The following is a 26834-nucleotide window of genomic DNA, read 5'->3' as shown; positions in this document are numbered from 1 at the left end:
TTGTTGCTGTTAATGTTTTTTAAATTTGCACTTGAGCACTTTATATTCGCCATGATAACAAGTGCATTGTATGTAAAATACTACACTTCAAAATGGCCACCACTTTCACTTAGATTTACCATCTTCTATGTTGTTGGAAAATGAAATGTCCGGTGGGGTTTAAAATGGCGATCATTCCTATTTACAAACTGACACTGACAAAGCTTTTACTGCGAAACGCTTCTGTCGAGGGTGAAGGGGGTTTGTAATAAATAATTTAGAAACTGGATACTCGTGTGCTTGCCGTTTTATCGACTGGACTTGTTGATAAGTGCTGCTATATATATATATATATATATATATGGCCGTGACGCCTAAATCTCTTATGTTGTTGGAAATAAGGCCACTTGGCCGTGAGGATGTGGTTTACAATGCCAAGTAAACGTAATATCACTATATCAGCCACGAACGGTGCATACATAAACTTGCAAGCAACTTTGTTTGACATGTTTGTTTTGCTGTAACAATGATGAGACTGTGTTTGCTAAATATGCAAATGGGAATTTTACTATACACTGTATTGTGCATAATTACAATTTACAATACAGTGACTGAATTTAATTTAATTCAATTTAAATTTCATTATTTGAATTGTTATATATTTCCAGCATAAATGTCAAAGTGTAATTTAACTTATGCATTTAAAAACGTTTGTGGCAGAATCTGTCTTCCACCTCCATGGTAGTTCTTACAAAATGTAGTTCTTGATATGGAGCAGTCCTACCTTTATTTCTTGGAAAGTATTTGAAACACTTTGTGCATAAAATGGTGAATTCACTTAATTTTGGTTGGCTTTGGAAGAAGACCGTTTGGTCGAAACGCGTCGCCATTAAAACATCTTGAAACACAGACCCTGGAGTGCGAGTCTCTTTGTGTGGTTGCGGCGTGGATGCAAGCTGTCAGCCCTTTCGAATATATATATATATATATATATATATATATATATATATATATATATATATATATATATATATATATATATATATATATATATATATATATATATATATATATATATACATACACATACACATACACATACACATACACACACACACACCTCTACTGGCGACCGCCAGTAGGTGTATATATAGTTAGAATTTTCAGAAATCCCATAGGAAAAAAAATCCTATGTCGAATAACTTTGGCGTTTGTGGACGGAATTGGCTGAAATTTTCAGGAAAATGGCACATTTTGTTTCTGAGCAGCCCCTGAAAATTTGGGGGGGGGGTTTGTCAAGGGGGGGCCGAGAAAAAAGGGGGGTCCCAAAACATCTTTTTAACATTGAGTTTTCCATAGGGCGGTTGGAATCACTTTTAGCTCGAACGGCTGAATGGATTTACACGAAACTTGGCAAAATTGTAGATATGGTTTGCCCGACGTGCCTTTGCTATGTTTCAATATATGTGCTCCAGTGGATTTTGAGAAATTAACGTTTTTAAAAACAGATATATCTGTGACAGCGCTCCGGTTAGCGCTCTGGTTCGCATACCTGACGCGTAATGGAACTTCGCGAAGCTGATTGGCTCTCCGGTGTCTGTCAACATTCTAAACAGTCCGGAACGGCCGCCATCTTGTCTCTCGGTAGGATCGAGAGACAAGAGGTCGAAAAAACAAAGTGGGAAATGAGCATAAGGGGGCAGAGTACATCCTCCCTGACCCCCTAGGTTTGATGAGGGGGCTTTAAAAGGGCCCCGCGGGTCAAAGAAAAAAAAAATGATTATCGTTTTTTTTGCGGGAGGAGAGCTCGGTACGCGCACCGGGAAGCGTAATATTGGGAAAATGGGATGAAAGAATGTTCAAATATTGTATGTGATTGTTCTTTTTTTATTTTTTTATTTGATTTAAGTACCAATGCAGAGTCTAAAAATAAAAAAACATTGTTTTCTTTGTAAATATCTTGCATGTTTTTTCAGAAGTTATTGTGGTATATGGAATTCATAGCATAGTCTGTCAGGAAAGCAGAAACACCATGGAGGCAGGAGATGATAAAGAGATGTTAAATACACATTGGAGATAATATAGTGGGAGAAAGGAAGTAACTATGAGCAAACTTATTATGTAACACAAAAAAGTTGCACAGTATTTTTAAAGTCTGATTTTACATTATAATCAATTTGCTACTAGTTTACAAAATACATATAAAAATGAATAATGTCTCAAACAATTTTTGAATTAATAAATACAATTTTATTTTTCTGATTCGTTTTCAAAATTAAAAAGAACTTCTAATAATTCATTGTCAGATTTTTTTTTCATTTTCAATTAGGAAATCTACTGATTCCACACATTGCAGAAGTTCAAAGTCTTGTGATTCATCATAGAATTCTGAGTCAATTTCTGTATCTGTGTTGCTTCTTGCAACAATTTCCAAGTTAGTTTTGTTCTCTCCTTCCATTTTTGTGCTGTAAAACAAATTTTAAAAAAATATATCAGTACAGATAGGGCACTGTTGGGTTTAAGTACAGACAGGTAGTTTGTTTTTTTAAACAGTGATTTTATCTTTGGGCAGTGTATGGTATCAGACTGGAAGTAGAAATATAAAAAAATGTATGTGATAAAGCCTAAGTTAATTCTTAATTATACAAGACAAGCCTAACTCCATCCATAACTAAAACAGAGATGTCTATCTTATTCTATAACTATTACAGAGGGATAGTATATAACTATCAGAAAATGTTTTCCTACTTAACTTAAAGTGCAGAACATACTTCAGTTTTTAAAATATCATCTTACCAATCAAAAAGAAGTTTAAGTTCTCAGTTGAAATGCACTTGATATGTACTTCAGGAAGTAGTAGTCAAAATGGCTGTGTTTCTCTCTCTTTCTTTATATATATTCAGGTACATAACCAATCAAATGTCATAAAATAATAGAATATATTGAAAGTAGCATTTTGATTGGTTGTCAATTCTAACACTTCATAAGTGTTTTTGTTAGGTAATTTACCTCAGGATATTTAGTCAGGCTTACAGCATAATTTTCTCAATGGAATTCCATCAAATTTGGGTAAATGGTAGGAACTGCTAAGTAGTAGGCCCTATTCTATATTTGATGAAAGTGTCTGTAGTAGTTTTTCTGTAAATTACTTTCCCACCTTTTTTTATCGAGCGCTTACCGGTGCGCTCCCCGGTACGCGAACCGGCAGCGTTACGGGAGTCCTCCATTTTCTGTATTGGTAGAATTGAGTCATAAGTTGGAGGACAAAGAATGTACGGAATGGGTAGAAGGGGGCCCGGTATACACTTTGTGACCCTCTAGGTTTTCTGAGGGGGGATTAGGACGCTGATATATGCAAAAGTAAAAAAATTAAATTTTAAAAAATTTCGCGGGGAGAGCGCCCGGTATGCGCACCGGTCAGCTAACTGGGGAGCGTACTTTGGTGAAGGAAAAAAAAAGAAAAAAAAAAGTTTTGAATGATTAGAGGTAGGGTAGCTCTGAAAAGAGCTATTGTGTTCTGTGGCTAATTTAGGTACCAAATAAAGGACGAATATTCTATTCCCTTCATCGGAGAAGTGTACACCATCTCTTCTGTAGATGTGTTGAATGTTGGAACGCAAGTTATTGTTGTATATTAAACCCATTCCATAGTCTCTCATGTAAGCAGAAACAGATTTATTCACATGTTTCTGTGCTTTCTCAAATTGTGGAAAAAAATTAATTTGACCACTTACATTTTTGTCTTTGATATATATTGGAATATACCAAGGCAGTTTGGGGAAAAAGTGTCATTTAAAAGAAGAATACATTTTACAGCTTTTGATATTTGCTATTAAAAAACCATTGAAATTCACTGAAAAAACCATAGGTTATAGACCATATATAGTTAGGGATTAGCATTTACAAAACCTTACAAATTCACTGAAAAAACCATAGGTTATAGACCATATATAGTTAGGGATTAGCATTTACAAAACCTTAATTTACTCGCACAAAACCATTGACATTCGCATATATAGTTAGTTGCACTACTATATATCGCGCACCCGCAATCCACTGCTGATGTCACATATTACATCATTCATGACATGGTCAGTGACATCACTGATGACAACATCCAGTGACTGTATGTTTCTGTAGAGTTAAAATATGTCTTACATATTGAAGAATGAGTGGATGTATAAGTGTCTAGATGAAGGATTTAGTAGGTGCATGACTGATTGTATGAGTGAGTGATTAGATGTGTCTCACTGAGTGCATGGGTTAGTGACTAAACTGTCTTAATTTGTACATCATTATGTCTGTTGTTCTGTAAACTGCTGCATGTGTTGATCAGTAGCTATATGAGTAACTATATGGGTTATTGATTGGTTGCCCAAGTATTTGTATGGGAGACTGAGTATGTGTGTATGGGTGGCTGGGAGGTGTGTGACTCTGTGCATAGATGTGTGAACAGTTGATTCACTAGATGTATGGGTTCAAAAGTGCATGTGGAATTAGCTGTATGGGCGGTTGACTGTGTGCATGAGTGTATTGGTGAGTGAATTGATATCTTAGTGCTACATGTCAAAGTAAGTACATATGTAAAACACAGTACATGTGAGAGTTGACATATATAAATAACTGTGCATAAGAGCCAGTGAATGTGTGAGTGGCTGTTTGGATCATTGTAAACTTGTATCAAGGATTGTATAAGAGAGTAAATATGTGTTAGTATATGTTTGAATAAGTAAGGTGTGTATAACTGTATAGTTGAGGAAATGAATGTGTGATTGATTTTTTGCATGACTGACTAGGTGTGTGAGTAACTCCATGGATGAGTGACAGTCTGTGAGTGTCTGTTTACACTGATTGTATCTAAGGTTATATTAGAATCTGAAGAGGTTCATCGTATTATCACATGAATGATATCATCAGTGATGTGATAAGTAATGTCAAATGAGATGTCATCAGTGATGTCATTTGAGATGTCATCAGTGATGTCACTGACCATGTCATGAATGATTTAATATGTGACATCATCAGCAGTGGATTGCGGGTGCACGATATATAGTTAGTGCAACTAACTATATATGCGAATTTCAATGGTTTTGTGCGAGTAAATTAAGGTTTTGTAAATGCTAATCCCTAACTATATATGGTCTATAACCTATGGTTTTTTCAGTGAATATATATATATATTATGGTGTGATCAAGAGCACTTGATGCTTGAAACGCGTCATCTTTGAGAGGTTGCAACATGTACATGTTTGTATGTGTGTGTGTGTGTATATATATATTCACTGAAAAAACCATAGGTTTCACACCAGTTATAGTTAGCTGGAAATTTTACTGATATAAAACCATTGAAATTCCCACGTTATAGTTAGATGGACTCACTATAACTTGCGCGTGCAATGCACTGCTGATGACATCGCATATTACATCACTCATGACATGGTCAGTGACATCACTCATGACATCACTGATGACACCATCCAGTGAATGTGTGTCTTTCTGAAAAATAAATATATTTTATATATGTATATGTAAAAGTTGATGGAAGAATAAATGTTTAAATAAGTGTCTAAATGGATGGTTTTTAAAAATTGATTGGTTAACTGGCTTAATAAGACATCATCAGCAGTGCATTGCACGCGCAAGTTATAGTGAGTCCATCTAACTATAACGTGGGAATTTCAATGGTTTTATATCAGTAAAATTTCCAGCTAACTATAACTGGTGTGAAACCTATGGTTTTTTCAGTGAATTTAATAGGTTTTTTAAATGCTAATTCCTAACTATAACTGGTGTGAAACCTATGGTTTTTTCAGTGAATTTGATAGGTTTTTTAAATGCTAATTCCTAACTATAACTGGTGTGAAACCTATGGTTTTTTCAGTGAATTTCATAGGTTTTTTAAATGCTAATTCCTTTCTATATCGAGTTTCTAACCTTTTTTTTTTTTTTTACAATTTGCTGTTTTTTTTTAAGTATTCATTTTTTTAATATATTTTTTTTCTTTTGCGCTCTGGGTGCGCGCTCCGGGAAGCTTTCAGCTAAGCTCTCCGGTAAGCTTTCCGGTGAGCTCACCTGAAAGCGCACCCAGAGCGCTACTGTCGTTCGTGAAAAAAAATATGAATGAAAAGTTAATAATAATGCAAAACATTTCGCTCCATACAAATAAAATCCGTTTTTTTTAATAAGGAAAATGATTATGTATTTCTGTAAAAGTTTGATGACGTCACTTTGGCGCGCAACGTAAGTGCCCTTGGAAGCGCCTACGATCGCGCCGCGTAAACGCACCCGGAAGCGCCCAAGATCGCGCCACGTTTCCGCCCCGGAAGCGCCTACGATCGCGCCGCGTAAACGCACCCGGAAGTGCTCCGGAGCGCGCTGCGTAAGCGCGTCGGGTCATGTGACCCTAAAATAACACTTTTCATTGGTTGCTAACAGTTTTTTTTACAAAGAATGAAATCCCCACCCATTTCCTTCACTATTGCTTTGTACTTGGAGAGAGCAAGAGCTGTTCTGTGTACTATCTTCATCTCCTACTTTCCTGATCTACAGCAATGGCTGCAAGAGAGTCATCCAGCAGTGATTCAGAGGCATTTGTAGATGAGGACCCTCCTAGGCAGAAGAAAAAAATCCATTTCATCTGGAAATTTTATAACATCCCTGAAGGAGAAAAAAAAGTCAACGCTCCAAAAGTAACCTGCAAAATATGTGGTAGTACTTTATCCAGAGGCAATCCTCTGAAAAAATATAGTTTTGGAAATGCCAATTTAATCAGGCATGTCAAAAGAAGACACCCAAACAACTTTGCGAGGGAGAGTGTCAGAGACCTGGCACGGAAATTACCCACAGATGGCGGCAGCACCTCCACTGGTGGAGCAACACCTTCGGGACCATCCCGTAGAAGAATGGTCCCTAACATACAGCCAGAGTTTGCAGGCATCAAATTTCTGTGCACGGAGTGTGACGAACTGCTCTGCTATGGGGAGCAGAGTGTTGAACTCATTGCCCAAAAGAAACAGCAACACCGCTGCCCTGACAGTCCCTACATTTTCACATTTTTTTGCTCCTGTTGAGCCGTTTTGGAATCCCTGTTTTTTGTTTTTCCCTTGACAAAAATCCCAAAAAATTATAAAATTGTTTTAAAAAGCCAAAAAAAGTTCAAAAAGTTCAAAAAACACACAAAAAATATAAAACAACAAAAAGAAGAAAAAAAAAAGTTATTTTAAGAACTACCTCCAATTTCTAAATAAAGGCTTTTTTTTTTATAAACTCTGTCATCTTTTTCCTTCCTTTTACGCTCCCCGGTGCGCTACCTGGTGCGCGTACCGGGCGCTTCCCCCGCGCAAAACGAAAAAAAAAAATATTTTAAATGCCCCGCGGGGCCCTTTTATAGCCCCCACATCAAACCTAGGGGGTCAAGGGGGGAGTACCCTGCCCCCTTATGGTCATTTCCCCCTTTGTTTTGGCCACCTCTCGTGTCTCGATCCTACCGAGACACAAGATGGCGGCCGCTCCGGACTGTTTCGAATGTTTACAGACAACTGAGAGCCAATCAGCTTTCTGCGCGCAAGTCGCGTGTCGCGCCGGGAGCGCACTCCGGTGCGCGCACCGGAGAGCGCCTATAGATATATATATTTTTTGGAACCTAAATTACTCAAAATCCACTGCAGCACATATCTTGAGACATAGCAAAGGCACATCAGGCTACCAGTCCCTACAATTTTGCCAAGTTTGGTGGAAATCCATTCAGCCATTCGGGCTAAAAGTGAAATCGACCGCCCTATGGAAATTAACATGGGGAAAACGCATTTTGGGACCCCCTTTTATCTCGGCCCCCGCTTGGCGTATCCCCCCCAAACTTTCAAGGAAGAACCGGAGCTCGACGAGGCCATTTTCAGGAAATTTTCAGGCAGATTCGTCAACCGGTGCCAAAGTTATTCCAAATAGAATTTTGAGATTTAACATTGAAAAAAATCCTAACTATAACTACCTACTGGCGAACGCCAGTAGGTAATGTGTGTATATATATATATATATATATATATATATATATATATATATATATATATATATATGTGTATATATATATATCCTTGCTCGCTGCTCCAAGGTACGTGGCACTCTTCACGGCGGGTGCAGTCCAAGCGCGTCGGAGCCTCGCGCTTCCAATACAAAAGCTCTACCCCTCCCGGTCCCGGGTGGGGAATAAAGACTGCACACACGGGAATCTTCAATTCAAGGCAACTTTTTACTCGCACAGACGCGTTTCGGAAGCCACGCTCCCTTCCTCAATGTTGTTCTCAACACCCAATACAGCGTTGGAAAGGGCAGGTGCAGCAGAAGGACATAGGCTATGCAGACACCCACCATATACATCTAAAAGGTAAAAGAACTGTGCCAGCAAAGTAGTTCCTTGTGGGCGTGCCTGCATTGTGCTGTGGGCGTGTGCTGGGGGCGTGACAAACTCTGGGGGCGTGTGGTACGTTCCGGCCTTCATTCCATGTCTCATATCGTGTGCTAATCCCTCCCTGCTCCCTTTAAATACCCCTGCACCCCATAATCATAACCCACCCTTACTCCTTAAAATACCCCAACACCCATAAACACTAACCCATCTTAACCATATAAATATACCCTGTACCCCAAAACCCAAACCTATCCATAAACCCTAAAAATACCCCTGTACCCCAAAACCCAAACCTAGCCCTGAACCCTATAAATAGCCCTGTACCTCAAAACCCAAACCTACCCCTGAACCCTAAAAATACCCCAGTACCGCAAAACCCAAACCTAGCCCTGAACCCTAAAAATACCACTGTACCCCAACACCCAAACCTACCCCTGAACCCTAAAATACCCCAAAACCCAAACCTAGCTCTGAACCCTTAAAATACCCCTGTACCCCAAAACCCAAACCTAGCCCTGAACCCTAAAAATAACCCTGTACCCCAAAACCCAAACCTACCCCTGAACCCTAAAATACCCCTGTACCCCAAAACCCAAACCTAGCCCTGAACCCTAAAAATACCCGTTTACCCCAAAACCTAGCCCTTAACCCTTTAAATACCCCTGTACCGCAAAACCCAAACCTACCCCGGAACGCTAAAAATACCCCTATACCCCAAAACTCAAAACTAGCCCTGAACCCTAAAAATACCCCTGTACCCCAAAACCCATACCTATCCCTAAACCCTAAAACTACCCCTGTACCCCATAACCCAAAACTATATCTGAAACCTTAAAATACCCAAACACCTCAAAACATATACCTCAGTACCCCAAAACATATACCACTATACCCATGCTTACCTTATCCAAACATAAAAAAAAAACATGCTTTTACCATTCATGCATTTACAACGAATTTCGTTGTAAATGTATGCGTGGTAAAAGCATATAAAATGTAATGCCATGCGTTATAATGGCATTGCGGAGTCATGGTACTTTCGTAATGAAAGTATGCGGAGTGATGGTATGCGGAAAGAGAGTTGCGGAATAATGGGTGTTTAACCTCCCCCGGTAAGAACATTGGTGGCACGACGGCCCACATCTCCAGCAACATTCTCATATTTTTTCACCACCCATTTGAAAAATGCACAGGTCTCTCTCATTGATGGCCATCGTCGACATACACTTTTAGACACACCTCCCGCCACAAGTTCTAGAATTGCGAACTTTAGAGCTGGAGGCTGTTGGTGAATATATATATATATATATATATATATATATATATATATATATATATATATATATATATATATATATATATATATATATATATATATATATATATATATATATATATATATATATATATATATATAATCACCAACAGCCTCCGCCGAGAGTGAAGAGGCCAACCCAGGATAAACAGGTGGAAACAGCTTTTATTCAATCCACAGCAGGTAAGGAAGCATTGTACACCCGCTGTCACGGCGAATGCATTTCGGCTTCTGTTCAGCCTTCTTCAGCGCCACGAGTGTTTTGGTAAGTCAGGCGGCGGCAAATATATCTGACAAAATGTCACGCCCCTCCTGATTTGACCAGCTTTGCTCCACCCCCTTCAGCCAAAAAGGCAACGCAAATGTCTGTTGGTGAGTCACATCTTGTGTAGTGACTACCTTTCCCAGAGTGCTTCTTGCTTAGTCACTGGGAAACGTTGCGTGGAGATGACAAAGCGTTGTTCTGATGCAATTGTTCCCCTAGTTGCTGCAGAAGAATACGTTGTCTCCTCCGGTCTCCTTCTGCCTCAACCTGCCTGTTCCTGGTGTCAAAAAAGCGGGGACAAGGCAGACATGCAAGCCCAGTCCAGCGTAGAGCCAAATGACCCCAACACCGCCATATATGCACCAGACAAGCAGGTGGACTCCGACATATCCCGTCAACTCGGGCAACTCCAAAGATGCCACCGAAGCAGCAACCAGCAGAGTCAGAGCCAACTTGGTGAGACGGGGGCCCCTTAGCGCGGTACTGGACTCCGCGCTGAAACATACGATCCATCACCAACAGCCTCCGCCGAGAGTGAAGAGGCCAACCCAGGAGAAACAGGTGGAAACAGCTTTTATTCAATCCACAGCAGGTAAGGAAGCATTGTACACCCGCTGTCAAGGCGAATGCATTTCGGCTTCTGTTCAGCCTTCTTCAGCGCCACGAGTGTTTTGGTAAGTCAGGCGGCGGCAAATATATCTGACAAAATGTCACGCCCCTCCTGATTTGACCAGCTTTGCTCCACCCCCTTCACCAGCTTTGCTCCACCCCCTTCAGCCAAAAAGGCAACGCAAATGTCTGTTGGTGAGTCACCTTTTGTGTAGTGACTACCTTTCCCAGAGTGCATCTTGCTTAGTCACTGGGAAACGTTGCGTGGAGATGACAAAGCGTTGTTCTGATGCAATTGTTCCCCTCGTTGCTGCAGAAGAATACGCTGTCTCCTCCGGTCTCCTTCCGCCTCAACCTGCCTGTTCCTGGTGTCAAAAAAGCGGGGACAAGGCAGACATGCAAGCAGAGTTCAAAACCGTCACTGCAAATGGCGGTTTTGAACTATGCAACACAAGCCCACTGGGGCAGTATTGTGAATCAAGGACTAATTACTGTTTGTGTGTCTGAACATAAACATAGCTACTTATGCCGGGGAACATTCAGCCCAAGCAAGCTGACATTGAGAAGCCACACATGGCTGTAAACCTTTGTTTATATGTACCTTGATGCCGATTGTTGCACTGTTAATGATTGCTAATGAACTGTGGCCTTCAGTGCAATTTTACCGTTCCGTTTTGGATAGTAACTTGATTGTTTACATGAAACTTTAATTAATTTTTTGTTCGCGACATTACTTTAAAAAAAATGTTTTCACTATGTCTATGATCACGTGTGGTAATGCAAAACATAGTATGTTTCTTTAAAAAGAACGATGGTACCGATAAGCCCCACCCGTGAGCAAGAGATCGGATGATCTCGAAACGCGTTGGGTGTTTTTCTTCTGTCGAATAAACTGACAACACCGTTCTATACTTGGGCTCCGACTCTGGTTTTTCTGCAAAAGGATTGGAACCTGCAGTGTGTGCATATCGAAGGGCTGGCGAACCCCGTCGTGAGCCCGCCGTCTAAGTGGCTTAAGCACGCCATCCTTGCGTGTGTTTATTTAAAAGTAATTGCTTTTGCTCGCCTGATTTGTGGCTGCACTGCATCGGGAAATCGGATTTGAAAAGAAAAAAATGGGCTTTGAACTTTACGAAAGCCGTGCAACCGAGTGATATTTTCCGGCAATTGGCAATAGACCGGAACGCTTTCATCTACTCTGGACTGAGATATCCCGCCCCCAGCTGGGAGAGCAGTGGCAGCCTAAACCTAGAGCGATACGGAATACGAACGGTGTACACAGCTATATACCGGCTGGTTAGCTGAGTCAGTAACTATGGCAGAATCAAGGAATAACAGGAGACTAGAGGCAGCAGCAAAACTCTTTACACCTACAGAGGCCAGTGTTGGGGAGGAAATGAGACCACCTGGCAAAAAGATCGATGAACTCAGATCACTATGGGATGCATTATGGAAAAACCTTAAACGTGAACAGCCGCGTTGGTGGGAGGCGGCTGCCCTCACCAAATACCTTGAATGCAACAGGATACCGCGAGGTTTAAGGATTTTTGTTATACCAACGTTCCAAAACCCTGACCCCGAACTCATCAGTGAGTGGATGGATAATAACCACACATGTTCACTCAACATTTTGAAAATGTTGATCAAGAATGCGGAAAAGGAGTGTGCACAACTGAATACAGAAGGTGAAGCACTAATTACGAAACTGAAAGCCAAGTACACTGAGAGTGAGTTTATCACAGAAATGGAGAAAATGAATAAACGTCTTGAGAAAATAGAGGAAGAAATACAAGAGAAAAAACAGAGAAAATTTCATCGTGATGAAATTGATTATAGTAAAGGCCAAATCTTGACCTTTGCCAAGAGGTATGATGTTATCAGGGATACAGCAAAGAAAACCAAAGCACATACGACACCGGGAATGAAGAAAAATGTGCCTAATCAAACGGAAGTCATTCAGGGGGAATCCGTAAACCTGGATGAAGATATTGAATCAGTTGAGAGTGATATCTCCGAGCCAGCTGAAGCTATTCCAGCAAAAGATTTAATTTTAAGGGAGGTAGCCCTAATTGCAAAGGGACGCCAGACAGGCACCCCGTCAAAAGGGCGTGGAAAAGGCGACAGAGGCGGACACGGAAGAGGCAACAAATCATTCGAGGCAGCACAGAGTCCGGTGGGTGTCGTAACCAGAGGCAAAGCGGCAAAGAAGTGAACTCCATAACTGTGGTAAACCTTTCAAAACGTATTTTAACACCTGTACAACTCGAAGTTTTATCTAAAGGGCTATCATTTTGTCCTACATCCACATTTGACTTTACTACTGCTCGTATAGATCTGTTTTGCTTCACACGCAAACTTAAGTTAAAGAAATGGTTTGCGACTAAACCTCGACTGAGAAAAGATGGAATGGTTGACAAACCCAATACTCTAAGTGTAAATGATGCTGAACTTTTACAATCTGTTCAAATATTAGCAGGCTGTGACAATGTTAGTGACAATGCATTATTTAACTTAGTAGACACTGAGATCTCAGTCGAAATGAGCAGCAACAGTGGGTTTAAACCCAAATCGGTTTTTGTACCGCAAATCACGAACAGCTATATTGATAGCTTTGAACAAGGAATGATTAAAGAAATGACAAGGATGGACAGAATGAAGCCCAAATTGATTTGGAATCTAAACAAACAGCAGTTTCTGGCTTTAAAGGAGATGGAGAGTTGGGCTGATGTAGTCATTAAGAACAGTGATAAAGGCGGGAATGTAGTGGTCTGGCCACTTGACATGTATCTAGAAGAAGGTTTTGTGCAATTATCTGATGAGAATAACTATGTCTGAGCAACTAGAGAGGAATACAATGTATCTAAATGTGCATATGGTGACAAATTAAGTGATTGGAGAGCAAGGGGGTTGATAGACTACGGACTCCTGAGGCGGAAAGCCGGGAGCTAGATTCCACGATCATTTTAAATATTTGAGTGTCATACTGTGTTTTTTAACTCTGCTCTCTACTTACCTGTGCTGACATCCTCTAAACAGCGCTCCGCGCTGCAACGACCCCTCCTTCTTGCCGCCATTCACGAGGGCGAGGCGCACCTCCAGACACGCCCCCTCGGTTGGCCACGCCCCCCCGCCACGCTATAAATAGTGCGCGCCAAACGCTGGGCGCTGCACTGACTACGGACTCCTGAGGCGGAAAGCCGGGAGCTAGATTCCACGATCATTTTAAATATTTGAGTGTCATACTGTGTTTTTTAACTCTGCTCTCTACTTACCTGTGCTGACATCCTCTAAACAGCGCTCCGCGCTGCAACGACCCCTCCTTCTTGCCGCCATTCACGAGGGCGAGGCGCACCTCCAGACACGCCCCCTCGGTTGGCCACGCCCCCCCGCCACGCTATAAATAGTGCGCGCCAAACGCTGGGCGCTGCACTGACTACGGACTCCTGAGGCGGAAAGCCGGGAGCTAGATTCCACGATCATTTTAAATATTTGAGTGTCATACTGTGTTTTTTAACTCTGCTCTCTACTTACCTGTGCTGACATCCTCTAAACAGCGCTCCGCGCTGCAACGACCCCTCCTTCTTGCCGCCATTCACGAGGGCGAGGCGCACCTCCAGACACGCCCCCTCGGTTGGCCACGCCCCTTCCGATTCCCTGATTCTTCTCCATAAATCATGTGTCTTGGCAGGAAGCGCAGCGGACGAGCGCAGCGGGCGCGACGATTGCGCGCCGAAGGCGCGCTTAAGGCAAGCTCGTCTGCGCTCGTCCGCGACCGGCCGGGGCTAGGGGCTCGTCACTCTGCCCCGCGTATCATCTATTCCCCCGACCAACTTCGCTGCTGCCAGGGCCCCGGGTCCATCTCGGACCCTATCTGCTCCCGCATCTCATCCCTTGGTCTTTCCTCTGCTTCTCCTATTCTCTGTCCTTCCCCCACAGTGGACACCCCTTCCGGGTCTGGTAGCACCGCCCCCCCATCATCCCCCAAAGCCCTTACAGCCTTTTATCTCAACACCCGGTCTGCCGTTGCCCACGCTCATGAACTCTCAGTTTTATTGGATCTCCATGCTCCCGACCTTCTCTTTTTGACTGAGACATGGTTCTGCGATGACTCCCTCCCTGCCCTACTATCCACCCTACCGGCCACCTACTATGCCCTCAGGGCGGATCGCCCTTCCGGCAGGGCCGGGGGTGGCGTGGCGGTCATCGCACGCACCAATCTCCCCTTTCAAATGTTATCTTTACCCAACATCGCGACAACTGAATTCCTGGTGATCCGCACAGCTTCTACCTCTCCCCCCCTGACCTGCTTCCTCACCTACCGTCCCCCTCAGTCCCCCTCACAGTTTCTTCCTGATTTTTTGGAGGTCTTGGCCACCATCACAATTAACAACTCTTCCATTCTGCTCCTTGGCGATTTTAATTTCTGGCCCTCCGATTTCGCGGAGTGCCCATCCTCCAAGGAATTCTCCGAAACCCTTTACTCCCTCAACTTCATTCCCCACGTTTCCTCCCCCACCCACATCAAAGGTCATATACTCGATCAGATCTGGTCCCTGAACTGCCCTGTGGATTCACTCTCTATTACCCCTTGCTCCTGGTCGGACCACCACCTAATCTCATTCCTTCTTCCAATCCACCCTCCAGCTAAGCCCCCCCGGCCAAAAAACACCTGGGTCCGTTCATGGGGTCGTGTTAACCTGGAGAATCTCTCCTCCCTCCTTACCTCGTCCCTCCCCCCCTTACAGGGTCTTCCCACTCTTTCCCAGGTCGACGCCATAGATCAGTGGCTCTCCAATGGACGCGACGCTTTTGCCCCGCTCAAGCGCATTACTTCCAAACGCGACAAGGACGCCAATCGGTGGTTCACCGAAGAGCTTAAGACCACCAAATTAACAGTTCGCCGCGCGGAGCGAGCATGGAGAAGGAATTACTGCCCCACCCTGAAACTGGTCTACACTAACATCTTGGGCCAGTATAAAAAAGACATCTTGGAGGCAAAAACATCTTACTTCTCCTCCAAAATCTTAGCCGCGGAAAACCAGTCCAAGGAGATATTCACCATCGTCCACAACCTAGCGTTCTCGGACAGAACTACTCTTAAGCCGGCCCCCTCCGAAGCACTCTGTTCTTCCCTCAACAACTATTTCATTCACAAAATCATCACCATCAAGGCTAACATCCCGCCACCCTCCTCCTCCTTTGTCGACCCCCAATGCCCCCCCCCTAAGGGCGAGCTTTCCTCACTTCCCCCTATCACTCAGGAGAGCCTGATCACCTTGGTTCCCCTGGTCAAATCCGGCTCTCCTCTTGACCCTTGTCCCGCTCACATTCTCCGCCATATTTTTGTTTCCTGCCCTGACCCTCCCCTTCATCTTCTTAACAGCTCTCTCGCCCAAGGCATCGTCCCTAAACCCTTGAAATCCGCGGTAATTGTGCCCATTTTAAAAAAACCCGGGGCAGATCCCTCTGTCCCCGCCAATTTCCGTCCTATCTCCCTCCTTCCATTCTTGGCCAAGGTGCTCGAGCGCCACGTCACCTGCGCTCTGAGCTCCTTTGTGGAGAATCATGGTGCTCTTGCCCCCCGTCAAGCCGGTTTCCGCCCCGCACACTCTACGGAGTCCGTTGTCCTGTCGGTCCTGGACACCCTCAGGGAGGGCATGGACACCAATCAGCACCAGGCCCTTGTGCTCCTCGATCTCTCAGCCGCCTTCGATACGGTGGATCATACCATCCTCCTCTCCCGTATCGGAGCGGCGGGGATCGGGGGGACCGCCCTGGTCTGGTTGTCCTCCTTCCTGAGTGACCGCACCCAGGCTGTCCGACTGGGTGACTTCACGGCGGACGTCCAGAAAGTTCAGTGCGGGGTTCCCCAAGGTTCCTCCCTTTCTCCTCTCCTGTTTAACCTGTACATTGCTCCCCTAATCTTCTCTCTTCAACAGATGGAGGTCGGCGTATTTAACTATGCGGACGACCTCCAGCTTGTCTTCAATCTGTCTTCTCCTTCCTCTATTCTAAACTTTCAATCTGTTATGCTCCACATCAGGGACTGGATGAACCATAACCACCTTAAACTCAACCCTGACAAAACCGAGTTGGTGTTGACGGGTGGTACATCCAGCCCCTGGTCCCCTCTTTTCTGGCCCCCCTCTCTTGGCCCTCCTCCTACTCCCGCTCCCTCAGTTAAAACACTTGGCATAAAACTTAATTCTCAACTCACCCTTCACTCCCAGGTTAGCTCTGTGGTATCTTCTTCCTTTCTTTCACTGCGCACTATACGTAGGGTGTCCCGTTTCTTCACTTTCTCTGCTCTAAAGCTCATCATCCTGGCCATGGTGGTATCCCGCCTGGACTACGGCAACGCCCTGTATGCCGGCATCCCCGCCTACAGTCTGCGTCGCCTGCAACAGGTCCAAAACCAGGCGGCCCGCCTGGTTTTTAAACTCCCCAAATTTCACCACTCTACCCCGCTCCTGAAATCACTTCACTGGCTCCCTGTGCGAGCCAGAATTGAATTCAAGCTTGCTTCCATCACCTTCCGGGCCCGACACGGACTCGCACCTGAATTCATCTCCTCCGAGATTGTTTCCTATGTCCCAACCAGGGAACTTCGTTCGTCCTCTCAGTCCCTCCTCACCATCCCACGCTATCGGAGAAAGAAGTGGGGAGGCTCGAAATTTGCCACCCTCGCCCCTACCCTCTGGAACTCTCTTCCCCTTGAACTCCGCACCATCACTCTTTACCCACAATTCCGTAAACAACTTAAGACCTATCTATTCACGAAATCTTTCGAATAACAACTCCCCTGTTCCCCCAGCTTTTTAACTAGGATCCGGTCAGTAATAGCGCCAAGAAACCGCAGGTATATGAGCGCTCTATAAGAAATTTTAAATTCAAATTTAAATAGAGGATGATGAGTATAATTACCTCCATGTAAAATAGCCAAAACTATCCGCACTGTATTTATTACCCAGATTGCATAAAAGCCTTCAGACACCCCCCCGGTAGACCAATTGTTTCATCTGTAGGGAGTCTATACGAAAACACTTCTAGATACGTAGACCACTTCCTGCAACCCTTTGTCACTAGTCTGCCTTTATATATATGTGAGGGACTCATCGGATTTCCTAAGAATTATTAAAGATACCATATGGAGTCCTGAGTACTGGCTGGTGAGTTTTGACGTCACCAGTTTGTACACCAGTATTCCACAAGAACTTGGCGTAGAAGCATGTAAATATTATTTAAAGGAGAGATCCATCTCTCATTTGGCACACACCAACCTGCTTCTGGACATGATGTGGGAATGCCTGACCAATAACTTCTTCATCTTCAATAAACTATTGTTCAAACAAACCAGGGGGGTGGCAATGGGTACTTGCTTCGCCCCCAGCCTGGCATGTCTGTATCTGGGCTGGTGGGAGGAGCTGGTGGTGAATAAGATCTCCCACTTCAGTACCCACGTCATCCTCTGGAGAAGATATATTCAATCAATCAATCACAGACATTTATATAGCGCACTACTTACCCGGAGGGTCTCAAGGCTTGATGACATCTTCTGTATTTGAAACGGCACCCTTGACCAGATACATGAATTTGAGTCCATCCTGAACCAAAATTCTCTTAACCTGAGGTTTACCAGTGTTATTAGTAAAGAACAGTTGGAATTTCTGGACATCAGACTTGAAGTCATTGAGGGAACTTTAAAAAGTTCCTTATTTCGGAAAACTACCGCAGGAAATAGCCTTCTCCATGCGGTTAGTTGTCATCCTCCCAGTCTAATACGCAGCATACCAGTGGGAGAACTGATCAGAGCTAAAAGAAACTGTAGCTGCTGAGAGTTTTTCCAGTGAGAGCAAGACAATGGTGCAACGGTTCTCAGAGAGGGGCTACAGTCAGAAAATGACTCAGCAGGCATTAGCCAGGGTCAACACTATGGACAGAGATGAGCTGTTAGTCCCAAAACAACATATAAAAGATGAAAGAATACGTTTCATCACTACATACAACAGCCAATCCTGGAAACTGCGAAAAGGTTTATGCAAGTATTGGGACACACTTAAAATGGACAAAGATATACAAGAGGTGATGCACGATATTCCCTCTTTGACTTTTAGGAAAGCCAGATCATTAAAACATGCATTGAGCACCACATTGTTAAAAGAAAACCACAGCATAGACACAATACAGGGATTTTATCCTTGTCGCAGATGTAAGGCTTGTAAATACAGCAACAACTGTAAAACAATACAATTGTCTAAAGAACGTTGTCCACATAAGATCACTAAACACCTCAGTTGCACTACTGAATGTTATCTACGCACTTGAATGTCCGTGCAACAAATTTTATATAGGGTGCACTACTAAACAGGCCAAGCTTAGAATTTTGGAGCATCAAAGAGCAATCAGGAATGTGAATCAGCAATACCCTGTAGCTAGGCACTTTGCCGAGGAGCATAATAGAAATCCCACCTTGATGAAATTTTGTGTTCTGGACAGTGTTGAGAGTAGTGAGAGGGGAGGAAACAGGTGGTTAGAGTTGAGAAAACTGGAATCAAGGTACATTATCATGTACAACACTATGCAGCCTGTAGGACATAATTTGGGGAAAGAGCTAGCAATTCACCTCCAAAACTGAAATGGTTTATTGAGAAGCTGCTGCCTCTTTGGTAACTGAAGTTTTGATATTTTAATCATGGTTTTAATAGTACACGGATCTGTAATGAAATACTTGTTATATATAGCAATGTCCTCTTTTCTTTCCTTGCAGGAAAGGGAGCACTATTGTGATTTTGCCCACTCGGGCTAAATTGGAAAAGTCACTGCAAATGGCGGTTTTGAACTATGCAACACAAGCCCACTGGGGCAGTATTGTGAATCAAGGACTAATTACTGTTTGTGTGTCTGAACATAAACATAGCTACTTATGCCGGGGAACATTCAGCCGTGCAAGCTGACATGGAGAAGCCGCACATGGCTGTAAACCTTTGTTTATATGTACCTTGATGCCGATTGTTGCACTGTTAATATGATTGCTAATGAACTGTGGCCTTGTGGACTGGGGTTAGGTGCGGACCGGAATAACAGGCGTGGAGGCCGTATGTATTTCGCTATGGTAGCTGTTTTTATTCAAAGTTCTGATCCGGATAGCAAAAGGGGTTAAGAGACTGGTCGTTGTTGAACCCTCTTGAACGGCCGCTGGTTAGGAGGTCTTCGGGCGTCCTCTGGTCACCAGGTGGATCCGGTGTAGCCTCGGAGGGAACAGAGAGATAGGGCAGTTAGTCCTTAGGCATGGACTGTTGGAGTACCAACACCAACACCCGGGTCGTGATGGAATATAGCAGAACGTGAGGGCGGGGACGGTAAGGGTGGAATCAGAGGTATGGGAAAGCACGAGAAGGGGGGGGGGGGGGGAGTGTCGAGGCGGGTGAGGGGTGATGGGCTCTATGGTACAAAGTGAGGTGAAATGACACTACTAGCTATAATACAGTGCTTCAGTGCTATATCAGTGCGATTCTACTACTTTACAGATATTTACAACTATCTACAGAGGAGCACGGAGAAAAGGTGACACTGTACTCAGGTGCCCCGCCGCAACTCTCCAGTGAGTCACACCCGCTCTCCATCCACCTCCTGAGGACTCCACCACTCCTCCGTCCAGACGTCCTCCGCTTCCTCCTCTTCGCTTCTCACGCACCTTCCGCTTTTTGCCTCCGGATCTCCACGCGCTGTCTCCTGCCACGAGTCCGCTGCTTGAGAGAGACTTCCCTCCTGTTGTTTCTTTTCTGTGTCTCGGGCTGCTCTTGGGGGCGGGACTTCCGGGTACACAGGAGGTCACTTCCGGTTCCGGACTTCCGGGTCATCTAGGGTCGCAGAGAGCCGTTTCCGGGTCAGTGCACGACCCTGCCGGTCTGTTGGTTTCCTGCAGGGGGAAAAAGAAAGGAGAAGTCCTGATCGTCAGGGACGCAGGAGGGTTAGCGTGTATGGAGTCCCTGCTCGGGCACCGCCCGGTCGAGGTGAGAGGCACTCCCCTTCCACAGGCCTTCAGTGCAATTTTACTGTTCCGTTTTGGATAGTAACTTGATTGTTTACATGAAACTTTAATTAATTTTTTGTTGGTGACATTACTTTAACAAAATGTTTTCACTATGTCTATGATCACGTGTGGTAATGCAAAACATAGTATGTTTCTTTAAAAAGAACGATGGTACCGATAAGCTCCACCTGTGAGCAAGAGATCGGCTGATCTCAAAACGCGTTGGGTGTTTCTCTTCTGTCGAATAAACTGACAACACCGTTCTATACGTGGGCTCCGACTCTGGTTTTTCTGCAAAAGGATTGGAACCTGGAGAGTGTGTGTTTGTGTGTGTGTATATATATATATATATATATATATATCTCCTACTGGCAGTCGCCAGTAGGTAGTTATAGTTAGGATTTTTTTCAATGCAAAATCTCAAAATTCTATTGTGAATACCTTTGGCGCCGGTTGACGAATCTGCCTGAAAATTTCCTCAAATTTGCCTCGCGGAGCTCCGGTCCTTCTTTGAAAGTTTGGGGGGGATTCGTCAAGCGGGGCCGAGATAAAAGGGGGGTCCCAAAACGTGTTTTCCCCCTGTTAATTTCCATAGGGCGGTCGACCTCACTTTTAGCCCGAACGGCTGAATGGATTTCCACCAAACTTGGCAAAATTGTAGGGACTGGTAGCCGGATGTGCCTTTGCTATGTCTCAAGATATGTGCTCCAGTGGATTTTGAGTAATTTAGGTTCAAAAATATATATATATATATCTATAAGCGCGCCCCGCGAGTTCGCGCGCAGAAAGCTGATTGGCTCTCGGGTGTCTGTAAACATTCGAAACAGTCCGGAGCGGCCGCCATCTTGTGTCTCGGTAGGATCGAGACATAAGAGGTGGCCAAAACAAAGGGGGAAATGACCAAAAGGGGGCAGGGTAGATCCCCCCTGACCCCTAGGATTGATGTGGGGGCCATAAAAGGGCCCCGCGGGGCAAAAAAAATTTTTTTTTTTTTTCGATTTGCGCAGGGGTGCGCCCTGTACGCACACCGGGGAGCGTACCATGGGGAAAAAAGAATGACAGTTTTTAAAAAATGTAGTAGGTAGTTCTAAAAACTGTTTTTTTCCTTCTTTTTGTTTTATATTTTTTTGTTTTTTTGAACATTTTTTACTTTTTTTGGGTTTTCTGAACAGTTTTATATTTTTTTTGTATTTTTCATGGGGAGAAACAAAAAAACAGGGAATTGTAAATGGCTCAACTGGAGCAAAAAAATAACCAGAAAAAATTAGGGATTTTTCGGGCATTTATGGTTATTCCCAGCACAGATGATAAGTTTTATACTTTGCTCACCATAGCAAATTAACTTTCCACAATGTTTGCACATGATTTTAAAATCGTTAAATATATATATACAAACATTTCTATATAGGCCTTGAGAGTAGTTCTTTCTGAACTCAGAACTGGATCCATTTTCCGTTTTCAGTTGTTGAGGAATAAAATGGATCTGGTCATCTGAGTTACAATCTCACTTACGAATTTCTTTGAAGTAGTAAACTGTGAAAATGGGATCTGTGTGTATTTAAGCAAGAAACAATTCGTTTTTTGTTCTTTAAGTTCTGATTGGATAATTCAGACCTTACTCAAGCCTTCTCGATTGGAAGCTTTGGCTGGGGAATCTTTTCTAGAGATTTCAATTAAATCTACTTTGTAAATTGACAGAGCTGGCTCCTTGAATCACAGTTAATAATTGGCATTATACTTGTGAAATAAATGTTCAGTTACACTTTTATCACGTTTTATTAGATTGCTTGTATTATGTCTTTTTCTAGAATTGGTCAGTTCTTCTTTTTAAAGTCTAATAGTTTTAAATATTTTGAATAGAGCAGATGCTGTGAAATGTTTAGCCCAACTGTCGTTTTCAGAACCAAATGTTGCTCTTGGAAATTGTTAATGATGCTTAGGAGTTTGTATTAGTATGTCTAATTCATATGCAAAGTTGCAGCATAACTGTTAGACTTTCTTATATCCAGTGCTGTAAAATTAATTGCTTCCATTGTAAAATAGTTAAATACATACATTCGATATTTGCATTGGTAGGTGGGGCTGGTATTTACAAGAAAAGAAGCTAATTTGTTTAAAGAATAGCTGAGCTCAAAGATTAGAAAAACACAAAGTCAACACAGTAACTTTCGAAGAGGATGCAGAGTATTTATTTGTAAAATGTAGTGAAGTTCTTAAGAGATCTTCTGGAAGACTAAGCTGGCTGCTGTTTCGTACTCTATCACACTGATGAATGTGTGTTTGTTCTGATTGGGAAAGCAGAGCAAGGTTTGTACACTTGAGCTCAGTAAACATTGATCCAGAATAATTACAGCCAAAATGTAATGCATCCAAAAAATCTATTAAAAAACGGTAGGTGGCGCTGAAAGTTATGTAGTGTTATTTTATGTCATAAGTATCTCAGTCTATGGTAGAAGCTTAATATTGGCTGTAGCGTTTGTGGGAAGTGTAATATTATGTGCAAAATGAATATGTTAATTTCCACATTTCTCCACAAGAAAACATAGCTAGTGGTGAGCAGACCAAGGGACTATCTTACCTGGTTTTATAAGCTGACGATTGCAGACCTCAGGTGAGGTCAAAAACCATTTAAAATAAAACTTGAACTAGTACGCCGTCGGAGTGCTGTCATTGTCTCAGTAAATCAGATCTATTGGTACCAACAATGGGTTGTCTGCATTTCAAGTCCGGCGGTAGTGTCAATCACGGACAAGAAGCACGTTTGGACATTTGTCATGTTATGTAAAAGTTGTACTTTAAGACTAGTACTAGTTTCATGGCACTAGGTGAATAAGGAGAAACCTCAATGTAGCATTGCAGAAGAAAGAAACCCATCTGGAGCCGAAAAGCCTGTTTTAGTGGACAGTGGAAAGCTAAAAAGGTAGGCATAGACTAAATAACACGGAAGAGTCCCATAATCTGGGAACCGCGGCTTCACGTCACCTGGGCTCCATGTTAAGTTTGATATTTGAAAAAGAAAAGAATATGTGGGAACAAGCAAAGAGTAGAATGATAAGGCTGGTGTCTTGGTCATGAAGAAGACTGGTGATCAGCAATGTTTAGCTATAGTAAATAAAACACACTCGAGGACACCTGGTGCACAATGGGCAGCCAGTGGCGCTTCTCCAGCATAAGGGAGCTAGGAAGAGTAAGGGTAAGGGGGCGGCCCACCAACCAGCTCCCTAGGCCTGAATCATCTGACAACAAAATTCACAACTCTTTTGGAGTCGTAAATAAAGGGCATTGGAGCAGTTTAGACAAGAATTTGCGACAGTTGCCGCGATCTGCTTGTCTGTTTATGTTCAAGTAGGAGAAATGATGCCAACAGCTAGCAGCAGTTCTAATATGTCGAAAAATTGTGAATATCATTTGAAAGTTTTCAAACTTGTGGAAATACAGACTTTATTCATAAATTTTTTTTTCGACCAATGTCCATAATTACGTAACTCGCTGTACTTATTTCAGCATTTCTCAAGTATGAAAACAAATTAAATGCACTTCATTGATTGCTTGTGTATCTCTCGGTACAAGTACATTGTGTAGATCCTGCGATCAAGATCCCTGTGTCACTTGCGTCTCTCCTTCCACCGGACAGTTTCTTCCAGCAGCTTTCGGTGTCCTGATTCTAGGACAACTTCCCTCTTGCACCCTTCCTCAGGTCACACTTTCGACACTTGTGCATCTAATACTACAGTGAGTGGGCAATTACACGTAGGTAACTTGCGATTCCCATTTTATTGCATATTCATTAGTGTGTAAAAAAATCTCAGTTTGTCATATTGCTACCTCATACAATTGTATGCCTCCATTTTCTTTTGGGTAGCAACTAATTGTGTTTAATTTGACATTTTGTATATGTATATATTGCATGTTTGAATAAAACCTATTCTTTGTTGTAGGTTACTGAAGAACTAAGCAAAGTGCCGGGCGTTACAAAAATATTTGTAGCTCAGCATGATGCATACAAGGGGTTCCTGCCTGGTGAGTTCAAATGCTGTAAATGTGTATGCCTGTAAGGTAGCTCAAATGGTTTTTATTTGTTTGCTGTCACAGGTTCCAAGTGCAGTAGGTTGATTACGTATTTCATACTGCTGAATTGTGGCTCTGACTTTCGGACATATGCAATGAATACATGGCTGCCAAGTTTCAGTTTGCTCATATGCACATTTCCATGTTTTGAGTGTGCGTTTGTGTTATGTCTTAATTCACTGTGTGACAATTTGATACACACTTCATTGCAATTTGAATAAAGTATGATGATAATGCAATGCATTAATTAAAAAAATTACTCCACATCCCTCCTTACTGCAAGAGGGTTGATCTTTGGCATGCCTATGGAGCTCTCCTGATAAACAGCTTTCAGAGCCAGTGGGGCAGGGGTATCTGTTGCAGAGTTGGTAAGATGTACCACTCGCCCGTATCAGATTGTTGTCAAGTAAACAAAGATAATATGTGACACCCTTAGCCAGTCCCACATTTGTAGCATTTTCTTTGGTGATCTGGGACTTTGAAGCTGACTAATCTTGACCAAATCGGAAGACTTTCTAAATGTCAGTCACACCTCACACACGGTCTTGTGGCAGGTAAGGTGTATATATAGGTTGGGTTGTGCCCATTGTGTACCCAAGGTCCTGTGGAGAAGAATACTTTGAACTGTGACAGATTGTACACAGCAAGAACACAGGCACAAGCCAGCTGGAGCTCAAGAGGATAATGAGCTAAGACTCTATGGACAAAGACATGTTAAGATCTGCCCTGAGACGTTACCACCAGCAAATTCAGAAGACCAAGCCCACAGACCTCCTCAACCACAAGGAAGTGTTTGCCATCGTCAAAGAGGTCATCGTAGTTGCAGCCATCTCTAACAACATCAACACCTCAGCGACAATCTATCAGACTTCTTCTGTGACAAGATCACATCTATATACTGCAGCTTCGACCAGCAATCTGACCCCTTTGACCTCACAGCAAGTCTTCCCATCTCGGACAAAGAACAGATCGTGACCATGTGGCCTGCTATCACCACAGAGGAAACCGGCACTTCCATGAAGTCTATCCACCTCGGAGATCTGTCGGACCCTGCCATCACCATGCCTTCAACAATTGACCCCCCCCCCCTCTTCCTCCCAATCAGTAAATACTTCACTCCTATCTAACGCCTCCATCGACTCATCCACCTTTCCGGAACCATAGAAACAGGTCACAGTCACTGCCCTGCTCATAAAACACTTAGCAGACCCAATCAAGTTAATCAACTACAAACTGATCTCCCTTCTACCATACCGGCCAAGGATTTAGAAAAACTCATCAGCGGACACTTCACCAATAACCTCATCAATCAGCAGCTCCCAGATGCCTCACAGTCTGGATTCTGACCCAACTACAGCAAGGAAACGGCACCTATCGCCACAACAGACCTCTGAATCATCCTGGACAGGAAACCGACTGCTGCTGTCGGAACCCCTTTCATAGGGCCACAGGGCACGAAGGGCTTACTACACCCAACCGTGGTGGATGAGGCATTTTAGTCCTGATTTCCTAGGGCCCAACCTACTATGGACCGAACTCAACTGTCCAGCCCTTCTGTACTTCTTTGGAGGAGGGGGTGTAGATACAGGTCAGTGAACACCACTCATACCTCAAAGTGCAAACAGTACAAACAATAACACAATATCCAGCCACATTCTTTGTTTTAATAAGGAAAGTAGTATTTTATTTTTAACTCTACACGTGCAAAGAAGTATTACATTCAAAAGGAGCAACGCAATCGCCTTTGAGGGTGGGGCTCTAGTATTAGTCAGGCAAATCCCGATCTCGCCCTCATTCGTGTAATCTGTTTGGGGTTACTCCCCATTCACTGGTAGTCACATCCAGAGAATGCAAACTATTAGGCCGTACTCGAGTTCTCCCTTTGACTCTTTAGGAATTAGGTCAGTAGTGTCTATGATGCTGTAGCACGGCTAGCATCCAGTCCCCTGGCGTCCAAACGGCCCAGTTCACATCTTACTGGCTCTCGCAGCACAGGAATGCAGTGGATGCCCTCAACACGCACCTGTGAGTCCGGCTCAGTTCAGAGAAGTCTGGATGCTTGTGGGCGACACTGCAGCACCCGGTGGCTCTGTCTCTCTCCTAAGCGGCAGAGGTGTCTCCGTTGTCAAAGTTGCTCTCCGCTTTCAAAGACACTAAGTTT

At 43.4% G+C, this 26834-nt stretch overlaps 1 protein-coding gene across 1 annotated transcript in view; it reads left to right on the top strand.

Annotated features, from left to right (window-relative positions):
* ETFA (electron transfer flavoprotein subunit alpha) overlaps positions 1-26834 on the top strand; it is a 415153-nt gene that overhangs the window by 75525 nt on the left and 312794 nt on the right. Inside the window, exon 3 of the mRNA XM_086959425.1 lies at positions 24544-24625. Coding sequence (XP_086815551.1) covers positions 24544-24625 — 82 coding nt within the window. The remainder of the gene's footprint in view (positions 1-24543; positions 24626-26834) is intronic.

Source organism: Lissotriton vulgaris, chromosome 2_2 (genome assembly GCF_964263255.1).
Source record: "Lissotriton vulgaris chromosome 2_2, aLisVul1.2, whole genome shotgun sequence".
Taxonomy (NCBI): domain Eukaryota; kingdom Metazoa; phylum Chordata; class Amphibia; order Caudata; family Salamandridae; genus Lissotriton; species Lissotriton vulgaris.
Note: the sequence above shows the minus strand (reverse complement) of the source record. Positions and strands in the feature narration are given on the sequence as shown.